General features: G+C 44.7%; 1 protein-coding gene across 3 annotated transcripts in view; it reads left to right on the forward strand.

Moving 5' to 3' along the window:
* The window catches only part of LOC137420815 (sodium/potassium/calcium exchanger 2-like), a 156,704-nt gene that overhangs the window by 88,687 nt on the left and 41,168 nt on the right, over positions 1–26,849 (forward strand). For all 3 annotated transcript variants that reach the window (XM_068106216.2, XM_068106217.2, XM_068106218.2), the window contains one exon: positions 21,328–21,426. In XM_068106216.2, coding sequence (XP_067962317.2) covers positions 21,328–21,426 — 99 coding nt within the window. The remainder of the gene's footprint in view (positions 1–21,327; positions 21,427–26,849) is intronic.

Here is a 26,849-nt window from a genome sequence, read left to right on the forward strand (position 1 = left end):
GGGTAAACATATTTAAAATAATATTTAAACAGAACCGTGAACAATCTTATATGCACAAAATACCAACGGGGAGGAGGGCCGAGAGGGACCACCACGAGTCACGTGAACAGGGCAAAAGTGTGATGGCAAGGAGATAATGGGGGCGGGGCAAAAAGCACCACGATACACCTGGACAGAAACTACAGGATGAGACAACGGCACACGTGGAGAAAGGAAAAATAAGTGTTTTTTTTTTTGTTTTGTTTTTTGGGGCGGGGAGGGGTGGGGTGGGTGAGGTGGGGGTGGGGATTTTAAAACGTTAGACAGAGAGTATTACGTTCGGTGTAGAAGGGAAAAACTGAGAGCCAAGCAAAACACGATGTAGGGGACTTAAGTTAACAAACACCGACAGGGGTACAAGGCCGCACACGAGGCGCAGAACAGGATTAATTAATTACGAGTTACAGGAAATTCAAAACCAAAAGTAACTATAAACAAACAATAAAGCATGGACGATAAAGTAACGAGTTGAAATTTGACAAACACACGAATGAAAAAATAACCACTTTGGATGCCCGGAGAGAAACCAAGCCTCCAGGTCGGAAGCTTCAACAACTAGGCCGCGTGGCCGCGCGCGGACAACGAGATACTCGACTATTTTTTTACAGTATGAAAGATTAACCCCGATAAAACTTTCCGAGGGACACTTAAAAGGTACACACACGTAAGATAAACAGTTTAGACAAGAATACAAATGTGACAATGACTTAGCTTCGAGTGTGCGCGAAGATCGTGGAACAGCTTCGAAAATCCGTGACCGCCCCGATCAAGATCTCGCGAGATCTCCGATCTCTTTATTCAAGAGCTCACTGTAACACTGAGCTGCTCAGGGTCTGCGCGCACCGGTGTATATCCTGAGGCCACGCCTACCCCTCGGCGTGGCCCCCTGCCCACTTGGTGCGCGGAATGATGTCACCACGTCAGTGAGCTTCCGTGTCCGCCACAATGTAAAGAAATAAACTGGTTTTATTAAGTGTATTTACCTTGAAGATCAGACGAAGATGCTGGCGGAGGTGGAGGAGATTACTTTTGCCTTTCCTCGCTTTCACTTGCAGGGCGTTTCAATAAAAACCTGTCCAACGAGGTTTGTTTCTTCCTCCCTTTTCAAAATGTTTCGATCGTACTGCTACGATCGTACTGCCTCGCCAAGTCGACAACACGCACACCTCGCTCATGTTTTTTCGACGATTGCGTGTTTTTATATCCAAGCAACATCATCCTCTTCTTCTTCTCAGTACTGCCCTTGGCACTCAATTTCTTAGGACCCATGGTTAAAACTAATAAATTTTCCAAAATAACCAACATGCGAAAACAAAGCAGCAGCGATATATACGGCAGAGATGCTTGCACGGCAAGATAACAACGTGACCGGGAACCCACCTGGTGGCGGGTGGCGTAAGCTCCAAAATAACCAAAATGCGAAAACAAAGCAGCAGCGATTTTCGGCAGAGATGCTTGCACAGGCAAGATAACCACGTGACCGGAACCCACCTGGTGGCGGGTGGCGTAAGCTCGTAACTCAGATCTCGGCTCGCATCTCTAAAGCAATAAACCGCCCGAGCGACGGCTCGTATCTCGGAAAACTCATAAGTTGGTGCACTCAGTAAGTCAAGGTTTCACTGTATGTATGTATGTATGTATGTATGTATGTATGTATAATATATATATACACAAAGAATTAAGTTAAGCACCCCCCCCCCCCGTTTTTTTTACAACCTCGCACATTGCCAAGTTTGTTGTCGTCAAAACAGTGTAATATACCCATGATATTGCTATATTTTCTGGAGAAGTGATATTATGGTCACATAAAAACATAACAATCATGCCGTTTTCAATATTTTATTCTGAATAATTTAAGGTGAAATTTTTTGGGAATTTTAGGCATATTTTCACCTCAATTTAAGTATGGAGCTATAGGTCCATCACGGACAGTGTGGATGACGTTTATGTTTTCTAACGTACAGTCATTGTTCTGAGAAGACCTCTAGCGATCTTTGCGTCAATAACGTGTGTAGGACCCACGTGATCGGATCACTGACTCAACCCTACGTCTCATAGACCCTGTAAGCCGTCGTATGCGTTGCTGTGGCAGGTTGTTCCATTCCCGATGTAATGCACGTTCCAATTCATCCAGATTGGCTATTGGAGGGACCATCTTCGCAATTTGTCGTCCCAACATGTCCCAAACGTGCTCGAGGGGGTTCAACCTGCCACAGCAACGCATACGACGGCTTACAGGGTCTATGAGACGTAGGGTTGAGTCAGTGATCCGATCACGTGGGTCCTACACACGTTATTGACGCAAAGATCGCTAGAGGTCTTCTCAGAACAATGACTGTACGTTAGAAAACATAAACGTCATCCACACTGTCCGTGATGGACCTATAGCTCCATACTTAAATTGAGGTGAAAATATGCCTAAAATTCCCAAAAAATTTCACCTTAAATTATTCAGAATAAAATATTGAAAACGGCATGATTGTTATGTTTTTATGTGACCATAATATCACTTCTCCAGAAAATATAGCAATATCATGGGTATATTACACTGTTTTGACGACAACAAACTTGTAATGTGCGAGGTTGTAAAAAAACGGGGGGGGGGTGCTTAACTTAATTCTTTGTGTATATATATATATATATATATATATATATATATATATATATATATTGTTACGGATCTCAACGCCGGCCCTTTTTCCCCTTACCAAGGGGGAATTAATCCCCTTGTCTGCGACTGACCGACGTGAGTCCTGAAGCTGCCCAGCTCCCTCCAGAGAGGCAGGTGAGCAACCTCGTTCGAGACCATGGACAAGATGTTATTTGCCGAGCGGATTAGCAGCCGCGGCTCGAACCATTAACAGAAACTAGACCCGATTCTGAACGTTGGCCAAATCGTGCCACAGGTATTCAATGGGGAAATCACGAAGAAGAAGGCAAAGGTAGGAAATGACAGGATTTATTATTATTTACACAAGACTAAAGGAAGAAAAGCAATCAAAGTAATATACAGAAAATGGAAGGATCAGAAGGACACACAGCAATTTCTAGCTTATCTATACAGGCTTAAATTATACCCAGGGACAAGACAAACAAAACAAACTCGCGTACACAAATGGATGAATGAGGGCAGGAACGAAAGGCTGGAAGGGGAGGAAGGTTCAGCTGGAGCTTCCTCCCGCACGGGACGTCTGGCTGGACATCGACGGCCACCGATGCCACCGCAATCTGGTTCCCGCGTAGCAGCGGGTCGAAGCTGTGTGTCAAAGCTGCGTGTCAAAGCTGTGTGTCACAGGGGGGGCTGGACTGCGTCGTCTCTCTCCCGGCAGAACCGCAAGCCTGACTTGGTTCAGTGCAAATTCCACTCCTTCTCCACTGAACTCTTACGCATCTCCTGGGTCACGCATCTGCCGGGTCACGCATCTGCCACATCTGCTGCATCTCTCCCCGCAGTCCTTTCCCACCCCCTTTTATGAGGCCCGTCATGATCAAGCCGCCGGCCTGTTGGTAACGCCCATCGGTGAGCTCGCCTCGGCCTTGATTGGTCGCGAGGGCTCACCGATCCCGCCCCTTGAGGGGGCGTTGGCAAAGCCACGCCTTGTTCCTGGTGCTTTGCCGACTCCTCCCACCTTCTGCTCCGAGCTGACCTCGTGTTTAATGGAGTCTTGGGGTTAAGAAAACCGCCCAAAGTTACTGGCACTTTGAAGAGGCCATGGGGGCGTCGGAGGGATCCTATCTTATTTCAATTCGGTGCAATGCAGGGTCAACTAGTGGGAAACAGAGCCTTAAACTACATAGAATAAGAAATAACTATTTAGAAGGGTATATGATTCTCTACGTGCATGCGATGGATTAACTAAGGGGACGACCTTTGACCTTTACACAACGGAGGTATTTACAAGGATCATTACATTTACACAGGGTGATATTTACAACAATTACAGGATTCTCAAATCCGCAACACTGCACCCTCATCCTCCAGGCACGGCCCGGGCCTATAAAACTTTACTTAATGTGCCATGTCGGTGTAGTTCCCTCTACAATTAACCTGACCCTGAGTGCGACAGTTTTAAAACACAAATAAGTATGTCCCTCTGCTGCATTGCACCCTACCTAACAGATTCACGCCCACAGGATAACCGAATTGCGGAATTGTTCTCAAAACTAAACATGAACGGTGGGGAGCATTATTTACAAGTGACGCTGATTGGACTATTTACAGAACGCAACCCAGGACCTGTGATTTATCTTTTGGGGGGGGGGGGGGACAGCCTGCGCTGCATCCACGCACCAGCACCAATAAAGAGCACCATAAAGCACCAAAACGCACCGGAGTGCAGTCAACATAGTTAAAAAAAAAAAACCCCTGCTGGTGGTCTTGCTCTTCGGCTCCCTCTGCTGGCCGTTGTCATTCTTGATGTTGTCTTTCTTGTTCTTCTTGCTGGCGGCCTATTTGGACATAATGATAAAAAGCACAAAACGTGTCCATTTTTATTTATGGCCCACAGGGGCCGACTATGGGTGGTTCACCTGTGGGCTTGGTGCCACCTCACTGGGTCCGCAAGCAAGATATTAGGCCATCGTGGCCGGTTCCAGCAGAGGGGCCATGCCCCAACCCGTGGGGTCCATGAGTGGTGCTCAGCCACAGACATGTGGTCCATAAGTGGTGCATCGATGCAGGCAGCTGGTTGCGAGGATTCGGGCACACAATGGCGAACTCCCGCACGCTCCCCTCAGTGCCCAGAGAGCACGATCCATGGGCCGGGGAAGGAAGACAGAGAAGACAGGTGAGTGAGGGGTGAGGGCGCAAGGGTACACATCAAACAAGGCAATGCAGAATGAGGGGCGCATGGGAGCGAGCTGAGAAAGGTTCGACCCTACGTACGCCCCCCACATGTGACCTACACTGCCCCCCTTGCCACTCCCCGTATTTACAAAAGCCTACACATTTACAAATCCATCACTACGTCTCGTCCTCCCTATATTTCCCCGATACCAAATTCGTCACAATCCCATTAGTCCAAAATTTGCCATCACCAATTCATCATCAATCCTCATAAGGAGGGAGAGATGGAACATCAACACAATGTCACACCCACGTCATGATGCGTCTCACATTCCAAACATTTGCACCAAAATAATAAAAACAACAAACCATGGCACGGTGTGGAGTCCTGTCACCTCAGGTGAGTGGATGTAGATGGTGCGAGGAGATTTCAATCCTAACTATCCTCTAAATGCCTTTAATACACTTTACACTACCCGGGGTCTTTCCCTGCCAATCCATTGGCCATCTTACTCTATGCGGTTTTAAGAATCAAATTCCCATTGACCAAGCTGTGGTGCTTCATCAATTTGGGGTCTCACTCCCCCGGTTCAACTCCCTGTGCCTTTGCACAATTTCAGGACTGGGTCGTGTGGCTCTCCCAGCAGGTCTACCCACCTGCACACCTCCACCACTGCAGTTGCCTCCGAGCTTACCTGCTCCTTACCTAACCTATATAACTGGGGAAGGCCCTCTCTGACACTTACCCCCTCAGTGCCCTCTCTGGCACTGGGCTACCCGGGTCCGTCCTCCGGATCCTCGGGCCCCATCCACAACTCTAACGGCTCCCAGAGCCCACCTGCGGCCTCACCTGGCCGACATCCTCACAGTGGCGGAGTGCCCATTTCACTACACACACTAACAGGCCACACGCCCAGCCATTTCCACGTCACTAATGCATCCATTCAAATTCTTCCACCATGCACCACAGATGCCAATATCCAACCACAATTTACCTACTCCCTCTACCTAACTCTTAAACTACCCTCCCCGGGTATTCGTGATGGGGTCCATCCTCCCCATACACACCTTCGCACCATCCACTCCACTCCACAGTTTCCACCATACTCACTCCACACCATCCATTCCATACTCCATATATTCCAGACCATTTATTCCATACAACCATGCTCACCTGTATTTGCACACCTGTGCCATCACTCCTACACCTGGTGCTTCCTGCACCCTCCTTCCTCCAGGACCATTTGCTCAACACAGCACACAATCACCATTACTCACTCATACACTGCTCAATACACCTGTTCACTTGCACACCTGTGCAATCACACGTGGTGCCTCCTGCACCCTCCTTCCTCCCAGGCTTCTTCAATCATTCCATACAATGCACATTGCACAACCACAATTGTTCCTCATGCACTGCTCCATACACTTCCACGCTCAATACAACTCACAATCACCTCACTCACTTTTCACAATACACTTCTAACTCTCTAAACCATTGCCTCAGGCACCCAGATTCTCCCACGCTCATACACACATCCTTCCCGAGCATTGCCTAGCAATTCCTCATTTGCTCGATATCGAGATTCTCACACACACAGCATCATCTGATCTACCTACTCCCCTCTGAAACTCGCGCTTCCCCGTCGCCCCTTATACTATTGCACTCCCTCGTCGTTATAATCCAACTACCATACTCTCTAAGTCCCCACTACAGGTATAATGTCGCTACTTAAATCTCCAGTTACCTATGGTCATCTCTAGGTCCCTATACATTATCCAAACCCTACCTCGGCGAGCTTACACTGCCATAAACCCCATAAAACTATAGCTCATGTGCCCCGTTTGCGGGATGATTTGCCATCCCACAACATCGGGCATCTCCTACTATTAATTTTGCACATCCAATTTCCTGCAAATCAAAATTTGCCAATTACTGCCAATCCTTCTACCAATCATTTGCCAATCAAATTTTGCCAATCACTTCTGCCAATCTATTCACTATTCCAAAATTTCGAATCCAAAACACTATCATCATCACAGTCCACTATATCTGAGCCTCGGTGCGTCGTTACATCATTAAAACTCAGCTTCGCAAAGCCGAGCAATGAATTCGGGTGGTTTGGTCGCCTGCAGGTTGAATCCGTCCGGCATTCGGTTCAGGGGAGGCGGTTTGGTCGGGCCGAGATTCCACGCACCATCTCGGTGTGGATCCTTTCGGTCTCCGGCCTGATCTCGCCCGGTCGGAGCCCGGTCGGAACCCCGTCCCCGCCAGGGGGCGAAGGTCCGACCTGGCCCCCCTCCCCCGGAATCGCGCCGATCGCCGCTCTGACGCGGCACCGACCATTCAGTGCGGGACCCGGCCCGAATCACGCACGACGCTCCGAAGAGCAACGCGCTTACGGTCCCGGCCGGTCCTCGCTGCAAACAAAGCGCACCGCGCACGCTATCTGTTGCCCTAAACGCTGCCCCGGTTAACGTCGATGCCTCCCGGACATGCTCACACCACTCGTTCCGTTTGTTGCTCATACATCCCATGCACTTCGTCAATTCCACCACCGTACTCCCTGTTACACACCACACCTCTCGCGCACACTCATCGTTCGCACACTTCGTTCCACACCTCTCCTCCGTTACGTCCTCCGTAACACTCACCAAGGGCGTGCACTCTTGCATCCACCCACTCACGCGCTTACATGGGCTCTCCCGCACCCGCGCCACAACAAACTCAGGTGTGCTCTCTCGCACACGTTCCACCACCCCCTTACCCTCCGTACACTCCGACGTGCATTCTCGCTCGCACTCAGTTTCACTCCCATACTCCGTCGTGCATTCATTCTCCGACGCACACTTTTTTTTTTACAAGCGCGCCAATCCCACTCACACCACTCACAGGGGACCCTTCACCAACGCCCGGATGCTTTCTCGATCCCAAGCGCGCGAAAATTCTTTCTGCGCCAAACATCCTCCTGCAAAATCTCCCCGCACAATATACAGCACGACTCACCTGGGGGATTCTTCTCCTTCGCTCCAACACCACCTGCAAACTTTCATTGGTGTTATTAAGCACAGCATCGTGATGTGAGCAGGGACTTTGCACATTTTCCATCTTTCCCTGCCGCGAGTGCATTTCTAAGCCCCCGGTCTCTCCAATTTCAATTCCCACTACTTTTTCTTTACTCACCTCGACGACCGCTGGCTGTATTAAAATTCCCTCTACCTCAGCGGTCGCCGGCTTTTCCATACCCTGGGTTGCGATCTCTACACCCGTCATTTTACCCGCGCTTTCCTCCGCCTCGCTCAACCAGCGCTTCTCGACCTGCTTTACCTCGTCGTGCACCCCTGGGACCTGCTCGCCCGATTTGCTCCCAAGGTTCTCCCCTACTGCCAAATTCGTCCCCATCTTTTCCATATCACACCTGGATTCCTCCCTTTTTGACCCTGCATTCATTTATTTTAGTTCCTTCGTCATTTGAACACCCATGTTGTTAATTTCCCTGGTGGATATGAGCCCCTGGGCATACATTTTGTTTTCTTCATCCCACTGGGTCAAAAATGTCAACAACTGTCCCATTAAACGGTCCTATTCCGTTGGCACCGCGGGCTCGACCCTCGTCGCCACCATGTGCGAGGCGCCATTTTGTGCGCCTCCCACCTCATGCTGGGCGCCGCCATCTCGTGCGCCTGAACCCTCCGCAACCCAATGCGTATTGCGCTCCTCCTCCATTACTCCCAAATCCTCCCTGGGGTCCTGGGTCGATTCTACCCCCCCTTCTAACTCACCCACCGGCACCCAGTCGTCTTGATTATCCATGGCACGATTTTAAATTTAGGATGTTAAATAAAAAAATTTACCACTCGTAATTTGAGTGCGCTAAGCGCACTTCAGGTCCGAATCTCGCTCCTGACACCAATTGTTGCGGATCTCAACGTCGGCCCTTTTTCCCCTTACCAAGGGGGGGGATTAGTCCCCTTGTCTGCAACTGACCGACATGAGTCCTGAAGCTGCCCAGCTCCCTCCAGAGAGGCAGGTGAGCAACCTCGTTCGAGACCGTGGACAAGATGTTATTTGCCGAGCGGATTAGCAGCCGCGGCTCGAACCATTAACAATACTACACCCGATCCTGAAACGTTGGCCAAATCGTGCCACAGGTGTTCAATGGGGAAAAGACAAGAACGAACGGATGTGAAGGAAAGAAGGCAGAGTAAGGAAGAACAGGATTTATTAACCAATTACTATTTACACAATCAAAGGAACCAAGGAGGAGGAAAGAAATGAAAATAAAGACAGAAGGAGAAGAAGACACAGTGCAATACTACTTATCTATACAGGCTTAACTTATACCCAGGGACAAGACACACAAAACAAACTCACGTACACAAATGGATGAATGAGGGCAGGAACGAAAGGCTGGAAGGGGAGGAAGGTTCAGCTGGAACTTGCTCCCGCACGGGACGTCGGGCTGGACATCGACGGCCACCGATGCCACCGCAATCTGGTTCCCGCGTAGCAGCGGGTCGAAGCTGTGTGTCGAAGCTGCGTGTCAAAGCTGCGTGTCACGGGGGGGGGGGGGGCTGGACTGCGTCGTCTCTCTCCCGGCAGAACCGCAAGCCTTACTTGGTTCAGTGCAAATTCCACTCCTTCTCCACTGAACTCTTACGCATCTCCTGGGTCACGCATCTGCCGGGTCACGCATCTGCCACATCTGCTGCATCTCTCCCCGCAGTCCTTCCCCACCCCCTTTTATGAGACCCGTCGCGATCAAGCCGCCGGCGTGTTGGAAACGCCCATCGGTGAGCTCGCCTCGGCCTTGATTGGTCGCGAGGGCTCACCGATCCCACCCCTTGAGGGGGCGTTGGCAAAGCCACGCCTTGTTCCTGGTGCTTTGCTGACTCCTCCCACCTTCTGCTCCGAGCTGACCTCGTGTTTAATGGAGTCTTGGGGTGAAGAAAACCGCCCAAAGTTACTGGCACGTTGAAGAGGCCATGGGGGCGTCAGAGGGATCCTATCTTATTTCAATTCGGTGCAATGCAGGGTCAACGAGTGGGAAACAGCCTTAAACTACATAGAATAAGAAATAACTATTTAGAAGGGTATATGATTCTCTACGTGCATGCGATGGATTAACTAAGGGGATGACCTTTGACCTTTACACAACGGAGGTATTTACAAGGATCATTACATTTACACAGGGTGATATTTACAACAATTACAGGATTCTCAAATCCACAACAATATACTGTATATATATAATATACATAAAGAAGATTAAAAACACCTCACAGCCACAAAGCACGAAATTAAAAACACCTCACAGCCACAAAACACGAAATTAAAAAAAGAACACAGCCACGTGATTTAAAAACACCTCACCACCACATCATTTTACACCTCACCACCACATAATTCAAAATACCTCACCACCACGTGATTCAAAACCACCACCACATTATTAAAAACACCACAACCACGGAAACAAAAATTTCAGGGAGTAGTTCAGTGACAAGAGACACTGCCCAGATATGTAGATATATAGATAAATAAACCTGAAAATCACAGAGCCAGAATTATTTTTTGGTCTGGGAAGTCCATGCGAGGTTTCTTCTTCAGCCTCTCACAACCCTGGCTGAATATGCGATTTTTTAAAAAGAAAGTTGGAATTTTTACAAATCTGTTTATTCGTTTGTTAATATACCTCAGCCATTGACAAATCTGGAATTATAATTTTGTTTGAGGTTCAGATTAACCTGGGACATTGTGTCAAATGATGCCTGCAAGTCTGCACATGTGATAAATAAATGAATCGTCCACAGTCGAAGACTCTTCTTCTTCACGCAATAACAACTTCCAGCTTCCAGACCGTACATCCAATCATCTTCAAATTTTGCACACTTGTTACTTTTCATGACTTCTACTACAGTATGAAGTTTCACGTCGATCAATGAAGTGGTTCAAGAGATATAAATGTTTTTATTATTTCCATTTAATTAACGATATCTGCCAAACCACGTGACCTATCGCAAATTCCTTAAGGGCATTTTAGTAGACTGATATGCTGAACAGATTTGTGAAGTTTCCCCTCGATTGGATCACAATTGAGGGAGGAGCTAGGTTTTAAATGTTTGTGCTTACAAACGTCATAACTCTGAAACCATGTGATGCATGACGTCATGCTCGCTGACTTTTTTGTTCGTCATGGGTATGCGATTCTGCCTGCAAAGTTTGGCCTCGATCTGTTGAGGCGTTTTGGAGGAAATTGGATTTTAGTGTTTTTTCCACTCAAAACAACATGGCGGCCGAACCACGTGACCTGTGACGTCATAATTACCATTAAAATATTCTGCAGACCGAGTCCCTCTGGTAAAAATTTGCTCTCAATCGGTCCAATTATTGCAGAGAAAATGGTTTTTAAAGGAAAACAGAAAAAAAACGTCCCAAAAAAAATTCCCAAAACAACTTCCTGGATCCGGAATAATTTCTTGAGCTTCACCAAAAACTAATCAATTCTTCCTTATCCAAAGTGCAATCATCCCACCAACTTTCATCCAAATCCGTTCAGAACTTTTCCAGATATCTTGTTCACAAACGCACGCACACACGCACACACACACACACACACACACACACACACACACACACACACACACACACACACACACACACGAATGAATTACTCCCTGGCGGGAGTAATGAATGTAGTATAGAATAGAACGCCACTCAGTAGAGCGCATACTCCCACCGTGGGTTTTGTTGGAATAATACGTTTTATTTAACATCCCCTCTCCCCAAAACAATAAATGAAAAAGAAAGTAAGCCCTAAGTGTCAGAGAATTTATTTTGATATATCTCGGAATTAGAGGAGAAAAACATCATTTAAGAATTAAAAATAAAAGCTTTAATGCAGTAAAACAGAAAAAATCTTTCCCAAAAAAATTTCCAAAAAAAATTCCTGGATCCGGAATAATATCCTGAGCTTCACCAAAAATTAATCAATTCTTCCTTATCCCAAGGGCAATCATCCCACCAACTTTCATCCAAATCCGTTCAGAACTTTTCCAGATATCTTGTTCACGAACACACGAACACACACACACACACACACACGATCGAATGCGTTACTCCCTGGTGGGAGTAATAAACGTGAAAATCGCAGAGCCAGAACCAGAATTATTTATTTGGTCTGAGAAGCCCATGCAAGGTTTCTTCTTCTTCAGCCTCTCACAACCCTGGGTGAATATGCGATCTTTTTTTTAAAAGGTTGGAATTTTGCTAAATCTGTTTTATTCGTTTGTTAATACACCTCAGCCATTGACAAATCTCGAAGCAAGTCTTTATAAGTTCATCAAATACTGACACCGCGAATGACATTCGCTGAGCTAAATGTTGATATCTATCAGTATCTCTTCTGAGGTACAAAAAACAAAAAACAAAAACGTTTTAAAGCATTATACGTATCAAACGATACATTTTATGAAACGGCGAAACCGAATAGTAATACACACTTCTGTGGTTTTAAAATGACAGAATATGTCTATTAGAAAAAAAAAATGAACATTGAAGACGACACTGCTAAAAAAAATACACCGCTCTAACGCATAACCACGAGTTTAAACTACATTTACAACAAATATGAAAACTATTTTCATATCACAATGTTAAATATAGAATATATAGAAGATAATGTTTAAAAAAAAAATGAGACCCGTCTTCCAAAGGTAAAAAAATCCTTCAAAAAATTCCTGGATCGGGAATAATATCCTGAGCTTCACCAAAAACGAATCAATTCTTCTTATCCCAAAGGCAATCATCCCAACAACTTTCATCCAAATCCGTTCAGAACTTTTCCAGATATCTTGTTCACACACACACACGCAAGCACGCGCACACACACACACACACACACACACACACACACACACACACACACACACACACACACATTTACTTCCTGGGGGGAGTAATAAACTAAAGCAAGGGATAGTGAGGTTCACTATGTCAATAAATTATATTTCGTTCAAAATCATGGTAGATTAGCAAACCTATACATTTTTGGAAAGGTTATAGCATAAGGAAACTAAAAATCAATGCTTACATTTGGAGAGATACCTGTATGGCGGCCATTTTGGATTTTCAAAATGGCCACTGTAAAATACATATTTTGTTCTATTTCTGCCTCAAATTACCCTAAAAACTTTTTAAAATATACTAAACCTATATTTTCAGGGACAAGGAATCCAATGAAAGTATCAAATTAGTGCTATGGGGAATGGTAAGACACGAATCAAAGGTTTTGAATTGCAAAATACTGTCTTTATATTCGCGATAAGTTGCATAATCAAATACATGTTATCATTTTGTACAGGCAGTTAATAACATCAAAATGTGTCACAATAATTCATATCACCAAACATACACAGGCAGTCAGCAAAATCATATATACACATGGTCAGTATAACTTCACATCTACACAGGCAGTCAATGACAAAATATACACAGGCAGTCAATGGCATCAAACATACACGATTACAGAATATGCCATTTAGAGTTCGTCATCACTGTCCTGTGTGTCGTATCCGACAATATAGTCCGCATCGTTTTCACAGTCCGTTCCACACAAGCAAAGGTCGGTCAAATTGATTGGCAAATCGAATCGATCGAATTGGGCGAATGGAATTGGTCGATTGGTCGAATTGGTCAGAATTGGCAAATGTAAACATTGATTTTCAGATTTTCCATGTAATAACGTTTCCAAAAATGTATAGGTTTGCTAATCTACCATGATTTTGAACGAAAAAACATAGTGAACCTGACTAGGATGAAAATGTCGAAATAAATACTGAGGTAAATTAATTTCCTCTGAGACGTCTCCTCATACTGACACAAATATGAACACAGGGGAATTTAAAATAAAATAAAATGTCCCTTTAATGCTGGCACTTAGCTTTGGCCTCAAGTGACCCTCTTTGTGGAGAGTCGGGTGATGGCTAAGTAAAGTTCTCTCACGCCAGAGCGCACAAGATGGCAAAGGTGCCCAGAGCCGTGGAGTGAACAGCGAAGACGGCCTTCTTTGCTCTAATTCCCATCCTTGTGACGAACAGCACGGCCTCCAGCCCACTGATGAGTCCCAATAAGCGACGCTCCTTCGCAATTGCCACCCACAACGTCCTTTCAAGTGCACTCAAAATGGCGACCTTCTTGTTCGCCCAAGGCCAACCAAGCACACTCTTCTTTACTCAGTTGAGCCAATCGGCCCGTTTCCCTCCCATTTCGCCCGCCCACCTCATACCGGCCAATTGCATACCTCGGGGCGTGGCCTGACGGCTTTCCTCTCCTGCCCCTGATTCCCCGCCTCGTGGGCGGGGTCTGCCCCAACCAGCTCTGCTTGGCTTCTTGCCAGCCTGGTTGTTGTAATTTAAAGGTGCCTTTCATAGCCGGCCATGGTAAATGTAATTCAAAGGTGGTGTAAAAACGTAAGGGAAAGATTACAGGGGGGTAATCATGCACTGGGGAAAGGTAGCCTTAAACCTTAGCGATAATTAGCACAAGTAAAGATGGATTTTACAAGGCTGTACCATGACTTTGAGGAAGTCGACTGGTTGGAGAGTTCAGCCTTGAGATTCGCAAGATTATGTCTTCTTTCCTACCCAAGTCCCAAGGATGGATACACACCTGTTGTGTGCCTTGCAGAGTGAAGTAAGTTGCCCTCGGTTGCGTTAGTCTTCCAAGTTAATAAAACAAGCTGCTTCACCATAACTGCCTCGCCTTATGATTCAGTTTACCAGGGCTAAGAGGATTGAGAGGATAGATAGGATTTTCATTGTATAAGTGGACACTGATTTTTGTTGTCGGTGCTTATTCGTAAAAAAATAAATAATAATAATCATGGATAGTCACAGACAGGATTGAGATAAATCGGTGTTTGATGGAGGCTTTTCTTTTCTGGAGCTATTCCCAGGAAGAATCAATAATAATATTGGATGCTGTGTAGATGTTAGCCAAATCATTTTATGGAAGGGAAGATTGCAGTCCCTACTATAGTTTGCTTCTGTGAAAAGACATGTTCTGCAGCACCGAGCTTACTCCCTCACAATAACCAGAAATATATGATGTTTGACAACATGGTCAAACGAGTCAAGATCAAGGCAGAGGAGCAACAGGAGAGGTTAGATGTTGAGTGTCCGGTTGCAACGTCCAGGAGGGAGGACTTAGCAGTTGCAGAAATCCAGGTTGGGAAGTCTATGCAGATTTGGCTCAGACCCATAGAGTCTCAGTGGGCCTTTGCTATAATTCAGTGGCTGATTGTTGCAGGTCTAACACCTAGCCGACTAACATGGTGATGACTGATGACAGCTGAAATCACCACAAATGAGGAACAGAGTTGGCATGTATGGTTATAAGTTAGTCTAGGTTTGTATAAATTGATATATATATATATACAGTACATACAGAATCACAATCATTGGGTGAATGGTACACTACAGAGACAAACAATAGATGGTTGTGCAAATGTATACTGTATGTAGCCATGGGTATTCCAGTCTGCTACAAGGGGTTAGTGTAGACAAAGGACCGTGAGGAATGGAGTTCTTTACAACAGGACCAATTATGGTCCAGAAGACACTATGAACAATATAAAGAACAAATGACAGCAATTGAACAATAATTATCTGGTGCAGTAAACTTGGTATAATGTGGTTGGAATTGGTATAATGTGGTTGTGTAAATGAAGTACTCGTGAATATTCTAGGTACGGTACTTTAATTATTGGTGTCGAGCAAAGTCAGAAAGCAAGCGAGTGTGGCTTCGTATGTGAACATTGTCGTGGAAAGGAGAAAATTATGATAACATGCATGGCAGACATGCAATGGAAGAAAGGATGTTGTAGCTATTTCGAGTTCAAGAACAGTCGATGAATGCAGTTTGTCGGAATTCAGAAGTAGAAGTTGTTTTTTTTGGCCACCAAATCCAATATGGCTGCCAACATAACAGTAAAATCTGACCAAAATCTTTAAATCTGCTTTGAAATAGCTGTTTGATATTTAACATGATATTCTTGGCATAGTCATAGTGATTGGTCTCATGACTCGTTAGAAGTACTTTATTTTCTTAAAATTTGATCAAAACAATAATTGTCAAATTCAACACCGTTGTCGAAGTTCTAGCCAAATTAACTACCGAATGACTAAAGTACTTCCTGGGCCACTAGCCATGGAAAGTGCAAATCCGCTACCGGGGTATCCGGGGTAAGGTTGTTATCCTTGACCACTTGATAGTTATTAATATCACCTATATACCACGAAGTACAATGATAATATTTGTATCGACCCTTCTTTGTCGTCACGAGACGACGAGAAAAAACATGGGAATGTGTTTTACCAAAAAAGAACAGTTTTCTCAAATAAGCTCTGCCCCCTAATTGTGATTGGCTACTATGCAATGATGTCCCTCTAATAATTCAATCCGTATTCCATTGGAGAGGGACATATTTATGCAGATGTAAAAGTCCATGTTGTGTGTTTTTATTTTGGGTTCTGTACTGCGACATATTCAGGAAGTTTCAGTTTGTGTTGGGCAATGCATGGTGATGGGTCGTGATAGTTTACCAATAGACAATGGAGGAAGACAATCGATCGGCCTCTGGAACAGCAGATCGAGTAGACTGACAAAAGTGAATTTTATGTCAGAGCTACATCAGAAAGGCAGGGGTGCAGCGATGCCGCTGATGCAGTGACCCCAGTGGGTTAGATAAATAATTTGGAATTTGGCCGGGGTGTCGGCAATAACTCACCTACTCTTCACGCAGGACACTGGGATCTTTAATGTCCACCAGGAGTATCGAGCAATAAGGATGGTTAATTCCGAGGACTGCATAGCTCTGCTACAAGATTGGAAAGACACTGATGTTGATATTTATCTTTTTATTAGGATAACATAGGGTCACAATAGAAATTTCCAGGGAAATTTGTGGAATTAAGGTTAATGGACAGGTTTAAAAAGGAAATTTATTAATTATCTCAAAGCATGAGAGAGTCGAAGCATAGAGAGCTCGTGGGATGAGCAAGCAGGTAAGATAATGTGTGGGTATCACTTGAATTTTTTTGTTTTGGTCATTTTCTCATTGTGTTGGGATTTATGTTGTCTTTGTGCAAACATGTTGTCAATTAAGGCTAGCATTTTCAGTCTGGAATGCTTTTTTGTTTTCCCTGTTGCCACACATACATGTTACCTTCCTTCGCCCCTCCCATACATCTGCCTTACCTCCCTCTGCCTCCTTCTTCCTCTGTGTGCATCTTTTCCCTCCCACTTGTGCTTCTTGTCCCCTTGCGTGCTGTTACGACAACAACCCAAGACCAATAACTCAATCTTTAGGCCAAAAAATTAGTTTCCAATGTCCTAAACCAATTTTATTTGGAGGATTTTAATATTTTAATAGGAGGGGGTTGGGTTTGGGGAATGCTCTCATTTTGGAAAAAAATAATTATAAGCGAACAAAATATGTTTTTGACCCACATTTTAATTTGCAGTTGTAACAGGTAAGTATTTTGGGGAATGTGGGGTTTGGTTCCACTTTATGAATAGTTTATAATCACGCAATCGTCCCTGATCTGCATGTTCTGTTCCTGGCTGCGGAATGACACCTGTTTGAATGCTCCTTCTCTTTGACCATCAATATTGATATCATATGAGCAGTGACCATAAAAAAATACTTCCTAATGATGCAAACACACTTTCCATCGTTATTAAAAGTGTTTACCATTGAATAAAGTAGATTACTGCTTTCTTGAAGGATCCTGTATTGTATGTTGCATACATGCACAGGGATGTTAAAGGAGGTTAATGGAAAGCGACCGACTGGTCTACATGCATCATACTTTAAGAACTCGGTTTAATGCATCAGCTTACATAACCTCAACAAAACTTACTTACACAACATGGAATGTACCTCACCAAACAAACATTAAAAAACACAAGCAAACACACGACATAATAAGAACAAGCGCTACGCCTAGGTCCCCCGTCGGTGAAGTGATGTGAGTTGACAAAGTGGAAGACGCAGAAAACATGCTATGATATGATATTTTGCTCACAAGGTTCAGACATACATGGAGGCGGCCATCTTGGATTTTGACGTGGCCACCCAATTTTCAAAAGCGTTCTTCCTTATGCCTAGATACACCCACACACCAGATTAGAAGTTGGTACTTTGCTTATTTTTCAAGATATTCCGCTCACAAGGTTCAGACATACATGGCGGCGGCCATCTTGGATTTTGACGTGGCGACCCAATTTTCAATAGCGTTCTTCCTTGTGCCTAGATACAGACACACACCAGATTAGAAGTTGGTACTTTGCTTATTTTCCAAGATATTACGCTCACAAGTTTCAGACATATATATGGTGGCGGCCATCTTGGATTTTGACGTGGCGACCCAATTTTCAATAGCGTTCTTCCGTATGCCTAGATACACCCACACACCAGATTAGAAGTTGGTACTTCGCTTATTTTTCAAGATATTCATCTCACAAGGTTAAGACATACATGGCATCAGACATACATGGCGGCGGCCATCTTGGATTTTGACGTGGGTTGCACCCACACACCAAATTCGAATGCGGTCCTTCGCTTACGCACAAACGCCTGCACGCACGCACGCAAACATGCCCGCACGCACACACGCACGCACGCACGGACACACGGACGGAGGGGAAAGCCATAGTCCCCCTTTCGCTACGCTGTGCGACGGGGGAAAATAACCAAAGCTTTCCGTGCTGTACTCGATGTAAATCACAGCGAGAGAAAGAAGGAAGTGATAGAGCGTTATGAAAGATCTTACATATAAGCATGTCTATGTAAGATCGACACTGATTGGTTCATCAGTCATTACATTATTGGTTATCTGAACCCTCAATCACCACTCAATTGGTAATCTGAACAATCAATGTTGAAATTCCTTTGGACGACACAATATAGGGTCCATGTAATGGATGAAGGTTGCTTATAACATACGTAGATGTAACGTACTCCGACCTCAGCTCAATATATTGAACATATCTGCATTGTACTGGTCTGCACAGACAGGGTTGGTAACCAAGTGCTGTGCTTTTGCAGAAGAACAAGAAGAAATGGCCGACGGTCCTTGAACGTTCCTACATGCTCACGCCGGTTGTGTTCTCACTCCCAAGTTCTTCCGTTGAATCGCCAGGGGAACATGCTTTATGATCATTTGTACCTTCTCTCATTCTCTTTCCTGGTGTTGGCTTGGCGGCTAGGGTGCCGGCTTGGGATCCTAGGATCCTGGCTTCGAATCCCGGTCGATCGCTGAATTAACACCAGGGGGGTTGACTCAGCCTGTCATCCTTCCGAGGTCGGCAATTTGAGTACCAGTTCACTGGTAATTCCCTGCGTGTCGCAAGAGGCGACTAACAGGGTTGGTGGCAGGAAGGGCATCCGGCCGTAAAACATTGCTTCAAAAAGGGGACCACGGTGCCCGAAAAATGGCCTCCAAAGGTGGTTCTTCTCATTCTCTTTCAACATTGAAAGATTAACGGTGTTGCCCCAACCGCTGTCCATGGTATGTCTGCAAATGTTGAGTCCTCCGCTTTGGGGGAACCCCATCCCCCTTCCCTCCAAGGTATTGGTGCAAATGGTGAGTCATCGCTCTCAATTCTGCTCCAGCCAATCGGAACCAGATATTGTGGTGACTGAGTCAACCAATGGGTGTCCAGATTACCAATTACGTCATGACTGATGAACCAATCGGTGTCGATCTTACATAGACATGTTTATATATACACGCTCTTTCACTTCCTTCTTTCTCTTGCTGTGATTTACCTTGAGTACAGCATGAAAAGCTTCAGTTATTCTTATTATGTCATGTATGTTTTCTTGTATTTTAAAGTTCTGTCGTACCAAACATCTGTTCATAAAAAAATATTAAATACAAGACACTTTATGCTTCACATGTTTACTTGAGGACCTTTCAAAAAAACAGACATCTATCATGCTTATGAATGAGCTAAGCACTTAATATGGCAATGGTGACTGAATTTGTCAACATTTGTCCCATGACATCCCATGTCAACTAACAGGCTGTCGGTGCAGCAGGCGCATGGTCGTATTATAACCGTAAAAATTCTCTATTTAACTTGAGGATTGTGTGGCATTGGTTCTCTCATATCGTTTGAGTAACTTGAGAACATTTCCCGAACACTTTAGTACTCGATCTCTATGACACATATTTTAAAGTTATAGATGTAATTATACATTAGTTAGTCATTTTGCTGTTGAAGGACCCTATCCATGGTTCTAAGAATTGCCCATAGTACCAAGAATAGAGGTGGAGGAGGCACTTCCCAATACTCCTACTATATACCCTATTAGCATCACCTGTTATAACAGAAAAATAAATCATTTTATTTAGTTATAAGTTTTTAATGGTCTAAAACAGCCTTCCACCTGGAGAGGCAGGTTGCCTGATTGAAATTTTATAACAGTTTTAAAAACGTCAAGTTTCCAAAGTGAAGTTTGAAAGCAATGTTCTTTACATCCAGATAAGATCATCAAAAGGCCATCTTCTATCCAGTAATACATAACTAGATGTGACTTTAACCTCAAACTGGCTCTTTAATTAATCAATGTTATTGAGGATATATTCACCTTGTATATTTAATTTGCCATTTATTTATTTATTTGCTTTTTGTTTTGTGATGCAATAATTTCAACCTCATAACAACAAAACAACTTTAATCTTAAGAAAATAGTGGACTTGAGGTTTTATTTGATTAAAAAAACATTATTGGCAAAGCCTGAGAGATTGACCTCCTATGTTTGAGAATGAGATTTTCGCCAAATGAAATGATCAACAAGTTAAATAAATTTTAATCAACAAGTTAATCCGCGACTTTAAATATCTTGAGCAAAACCTCACCTATAAACCGCAAAACACATAGCACAAAAGCTACATATATCAACCAGTTTCAAATTGATCACCTCACCACCAATAGAGCAATTGCGTCAGATGTGGCAATAAATGGAAATTGTTGCTCCCAGCTTGCCGGCTCGATGACAGAAGACGTCCTTTGCATTTTTGCTGCCTCCATCCCTACCACGTTTATAATCCCGAGCGGGCACGGGGAACTTGCTCGTTCCTCCTGCAAAACTGTGCTTTTGGGGACTATTCTCAGCAGTTTCACCTTTCGCTTTTCTTTAATCCTGATGTTACTTGCAAATGTCCAGATTGCAAATTTGAGATGAAAATGTTAACGCCCTGCATAATGTTACATTTGTGATGTTACATTTCGCACATTGTGATTGCCCATTATCACTAAAACCATCAAAAAAAATTCTCCCTCATGGTTGCCGATCACATCAGCATGCTACGGGATTTTATCACTTCTCAGACAGATTTGCAAATACACCTCAAAGTAACAATTGAAATTTCATAATTGAAAGCATCGTGGGTGTGTCTGTGTGAATTAACGTGCATCTGTGTTACTGCAGGAAAATTTCGGGAGAAAGCAGTGATGCTACACAATATGGCCAAGAAGAAGGTTCACTCCTTGGATGGCGATACTATGGAAGACATTATAATCCAAAAAGGTGAGATAAACTTGCTTCTGGTACTACCCTTAAGTGGTTGGTCTTGATATGTAATGGAGATTGAGTGCTGTTTTTGGATCTATTGCTAGTTCATACGAGGTTTTTTGTTACCATGACAGCTGGTGAACCACTGAAAGGATTTCAATCAAACTTGGCACAATTATGGGGTGTAACACGAAGATGGGCTGATTCAATTTTAAGTTCAAAAGGTCAAAGGTCATTTGGCAGACCATAACTCAAGCTAAAAGCATCTGATGTTGTCTCTCTTTGACTCTTCGCTCTTTACTCTCTCACACTTTCTCTCATCTGAACTTTCATTTTAAATGAGACTTTTGAGATCAGACATAGCAGAGGGTTAATGTCTAACACGGGTGGAGGCATATCCATTGCCGCGTTCAGGTCAAATTCTATTTTCTAGTTCTTACTATTGTAGGGTTAGCACTTAATGGATTCACAGCAATAACTTCATCCACCAATAGGGCCATTGTCGTCATAACTAACAAGTTCCAATCAATAATTTATTTACCGTCCTTTATACATGAGGTTATGAGATCAGGGAGTTGAAAATTTGTGATAAGAAAAGTGTTGCGATGATGTAAGTATTCTGGTCTTCTGCACATGGTAATTCAGGAACATCCTCATTGATTACTGTGATCGATTATTGCCCGACAGGATGCTGCAGAGATACTTACTTTCAAACTTTCAGCCTGTGGTTGATTAATTAATTGGTCTGATAAAGAATTCGTGCTTCGCAGACAGGGTGTTGCATCACAAAGTGCACCATCCCTCGGATTGCGCATTTAGTTGGGGACCTGTCTGCTGACATTAGCAGGTCATTGTTCATTAATGATCCCGTGGTGTCTTTTATGAATAGTAGGCAGGTCATCACAGCCATCCTGAACACATTACAAATTCCAAATTCCTGCCATAACTATCAGAGAGAGAGAGAGGGGGGAGGGGGGGGGGGGGAGAAAGAGAGAGAGAGACGAGAAAGAAAGAGAGAGAGAGACGAGAAAGAAAGAGAGAGAGAGACGAGAAAGAAAGAGAGAGAGAGAGACGAGAAAGAAAGAGAGAGAGAGACGAGAAAGAAAGAGAGAGAGAGAGACGAGAAAGAAAGAGAGAGAGAGAGACGAGAAAGAAAGAGAGAGAGAGACGAGAAAGAAAGAGAGAGAGAGACGAGAAAGAAAGAAAGAAAGAGAGAGAGAGAGAGAGAGAGAGACGAGAAAGAGAGAGAGAGACGAGAAAGAGAGAGAGAGACGAGAAAGAGAGAGAGAGACGAGAAAGAGAGAGAGAGACGAGAAAGAGAGAGAGAGACGAGAAAGAGAGAGAGAGACGAGAAAGAGAGAGAGAGACGAGAAAGAGACGAGAAAGAGAGAGAGAGAGAGACGAGAAAGAGAGACGAGAAAGAGAGAGAGAGAGACGAGAGAGAGACGAGAAAGAAAGAGAGAGAGAGAGAGACGAGAAAGAAAGAGAGAGAGAGAGAGAGACGAGAAAGAAAGAGAGAGAGAGAGACGAGAAAGAAAGAGAGAGAGAGAGACGAGAAAGAAAGAGAGAGAGAGAGACGAGAAAGAAAGAGAGAGAGAGAGAGACGAGAAAGAAAGAAAGAGAGAGAGAGAGAGACGAGAAAGAAAGAGAGAGAGAGAGAGAGAGAGAGAGAGAGAGAGAGAGAGAGAGAGAGACGAGAAAGAAAGAGAGAGAGACGAGACGAGAAAGAGAGACGAGAAAGAGAGAGAGACGAGAAAGAGAGAGAGAGAGACGAGAAAGAGAGAGAGAGACGAGAAAGAGAGGGAGAGACGAGAAAGAGAGAGAGAGACGAGAAAGAGAGAGAGACGAGAAAGAGAGAGAGAGAGACGAGAAAGAGAGAGAGAGACGAGAAAGAGAGGGAGAGACGAGAAAGAGAGGGAGAGACGAGAAAGAGAGAGAGACGAGAAAGAGAGAGAGACGAGAAAGAGAGAGAGAGACGAGAAAGAGAGAGAGAGACGAGAAAGAGAGAGAGAGACGAGAAAGAGAGAGAGAGAGACGAGAAAGAGAGAGAGAGACGAGAAAGAGAGAGAGAGAGACGAGAAAGAGAGAGAGAGACGAGAAAGAGAGAGAGACGAGAAAGAGAGAGAGAGACGAGAAAGAGAGAGAGAGACGAGAAAGAGAGAGAGAGACGAGAAAGAGAGAGAGAGACGAGAAAGAGAGAGAGAGAGAGACGAGAAAGAGAGAGAGAGAGAGACGAGAAAGAGAGAGAGAGAGAGACGAGAAAGAGAGAGAGAGAGAGAGACGAGAAAGAGAGAGAGAGACGAGAAAGAGAGAGAGAGACGAGAAAGAGAGAGAGAGAGAGACGAGAAAGAGAGAGAGAGAGAGACGAGAAAGAGAGAGAGAGACGAGAAAGAGAGAGAGAGAGACGGACGAGAAAGAAAGAAAGAAAGAGAGAGAGAGAGAGAGAGAGAGAGAGAGAGAGAGAGAGAGAGAGAGAGAGAGAGAGAGAGAGAGAGAGAGAGAGAGAGAGAGAGAGAGAGAGAGAGAGAGAGAGAGAGAGAGAGAGAGACGAGACGAGACGAGACGAGACGAGACGAGACGAGACGAGACGAGACGAGACGAGACGAGACGAGACGAGACGAGACGAGACGAGACGAGACGAGACGAGACGAGACGAGACGAGACGAGACGAGACGAGACGAGACGAGACGAGACGAGACGAGACGAGACGAGACGAGACGAGACGAGACGAGACGAGACGAGACGAGACGAGACGAGACGAGACGAGACGAGACGAGACGAGACGAGACGAGACGAGACGAGAAAATAATATTATTTTACTTTCATCAATGGCTGTATTTGTCTAAAGCCCAGTGCAGTATGATATTGGATCCCACAACCTAGTAAAGAGACTCGGTGATCTAACACCTGGATGAAAAAACAAAAAGCTATAATTATAATGATTACTATTGTATTGTGTTACAAAAAAGGATCAAAATCACGTTGTGGCCTCAGATCTAGGGCAGTAAGTGCAACAAGTTCATTGAAGTCAACGTGTTATTATCGACCCTCTCTGACTTTGATGCAACCTTGTGCATTTGTACCTGTGAGTGATGATAACTATGCAAAAAAATGTCTGAACGATTCGCAAAATGCGAAAATGTGGTGAAGAAGGGGGGTGGAGGGGTGGAATCCACCTCCACCCCTGGCCTGATTAGGGTTAAGGCCCAGCAAGCCTGTGCAATGGTTGCTGCCCTCGGGTTGTTTGTCCATGCTCTCTATATTTGGTATAACTCAGCCAGGGATCGAACCACCGACCTGCCAGAGTCAGAGTGGATACTCTAAAGTCTGACCATTACCGCGTTTGATAGATGTGTGGAGCCAGCCAATGATGTCATAAAAGTTTCTATAGATAAAAATTTAAACTGGTAGCATTGCTGAAACTGATCTGTCAGGTCAAGAATTTGGAATTTGTTCAGTGTACCTTAGCACAATAGACTACTCTTTTTGAAATGGTTCTCTTAATAACTGCAAGTGGAATGTTAGTAGACGAGATACTCTGTCTGTTCTTTCTTTTATATTTTCTGCCCCGGTTAGTGAAGTTTGCAATACAAATACTGCAGCATTGTTTGATTCCAACTACTGTAATTCCCACCTGTCTTACTTTTATTAGTAGGCCTGTTGGTCCAACAACAACAACATGCATTTTAAGGCCATTTTCCCTGCTAGAGCGGGGGTTAGCCTTGCGGTCCCCATGACAATCTTCTCCATTTTGCCCTATTTTCTGCATCTCTCCTTGTTAACCCCCTTGCCCGCATTTCTTCTTCCACCATCTTTAGCCAAGTCTTTCTCGGTCTTCCCCGTCCTCTACTTCCTTCTACATTCATTTCCATCACTCTTCTCCACCAGTCACTTTCATCCTTCCTCAACACATGACCATACTATCTCAACCTGTTCCTCTTCACAGCATCAATCACAGGCTCTATTCCCATCATCTTTCGCAATTCATCATTTGTCTTCCTCTCTCTCAACGATACTCCGCACATCCACTGAACCATTCGCATTTCCACCCTTTCCAGCCTTCGATGCTGCTCTACGTTCATTACCCATGTCTCGCTCCCATAAATCATAACACTTCTCACACATGCAGCATACACCTTTCCCTTCAGCTTCAACAACACTCCCCTCCTCATCAGCACGCCACTCAGTTCCCGAAACTTCTTCCATGCACATCTCACTCTAGCAACCGTTGCCGAGTCTGATCCACCTTCTCCATTCAGCATGTGTCCGAGGTAGCAAAATGTTTTCACACCTTCCAGTTTCACACCGTCTTCAAGATCCAACTCAACATTTCCTCCATCTGTAGCTCCCTCTGTGCACACCTTACATTTGAATGTAGCTGCCACACTGGTTAATGACCCTCTCAGACCACAACATTTTTGATGAACCCACTCAGCGCACATTGTACATTGAATGGAGTTCACTCTGACACCCTTCCTGCACACAGCACATGGCCACTTCCCAGTTCTTTCCACCTCACCACATGCTTTACCACTTGCCATCACCTTTGTCTTTCCGATATTCACCTTCAGACCTTTTGTCTCCATACATTCCTTCCACTTGTTCATCTTCTCCTTCAGTCCATCCATACTTTCTGCAATCAACACCAGATCATCTGCATGCAACAACTCCCATGGTAAACCATCCTTTACGTTCTGAGCCAGCACCTCCATCACAGCTACAAATAGTCGTGGACTTAGTACCGACCCCTGATGCACTCCCACCTTCACCTCAAACTCACCACTGTTCCCGTCCTTTGTCCTTACAGCTGTGCGCGCTCTTTTGTACATTGCCATCACTACTCTGATCAACCATTCCTCCACATTTGCCTGTTGGTCCATTGAACCAAATTTTCATTGGTCTTGTAGCATACCTGCCGGATTCAGGGGAAGGGGGTATTTTGGGTCTTCGAGAGTATTTTGGGTCCTCTGTGTCTTTGGGGTCTTTTGGGTCCTTGGGACTTTTTGGTCTTCTGGGTCCTTCGGGGATTCTTGGGTCACCTGGAATTTTAGGTCAAAGGGGACTTTTAGGTCATCTGTGTCATTTTGGTCCTCGGGGACATTTGGGTCTTTTGGGTCCTCAATAAGTTTTGGGTACTCAGGGACTTTTTGACCCTCAGGAACTTTTGGGTCCTCAGGGACTTTTGGGTTATCTGTGTCTTTTTGGTATTTTGGGTCTTTGGGGACTTTTGGGTCTTTTAGGTCCTTGGGGACATTTGTGTATTCTGGGTATTTTAGGTCCTTGGGGACTTTTGGATCTTTGGGAATGTTTAGGTCTCTTGAGTCCTTGGGGTAGTTTATGTCCTCTGGGTCTTTTGGGTCACAGGAGTCTCTTTGGTCCACTGAGTCTTTTGGTTCTTCAGGATATTTAGGGGTCTTTGGGGCCTTAAGGATATTGGG

The sequence above is a fragment of the Myxine glutinosa genome, chromosome 2 (assembly GCF_964187855.1).
Source record: "Myxine glutinosa chromosome 2, kmMyxGlut1.1, whole genome shotgun sequence".
In the NCBI taxonomy this organism is placed as follows: Eukaryota; Metazoa; Chordata; class Myxini; order Myxiniformes; family Myxinidae; genus Myxine; species Myxine glutinosa.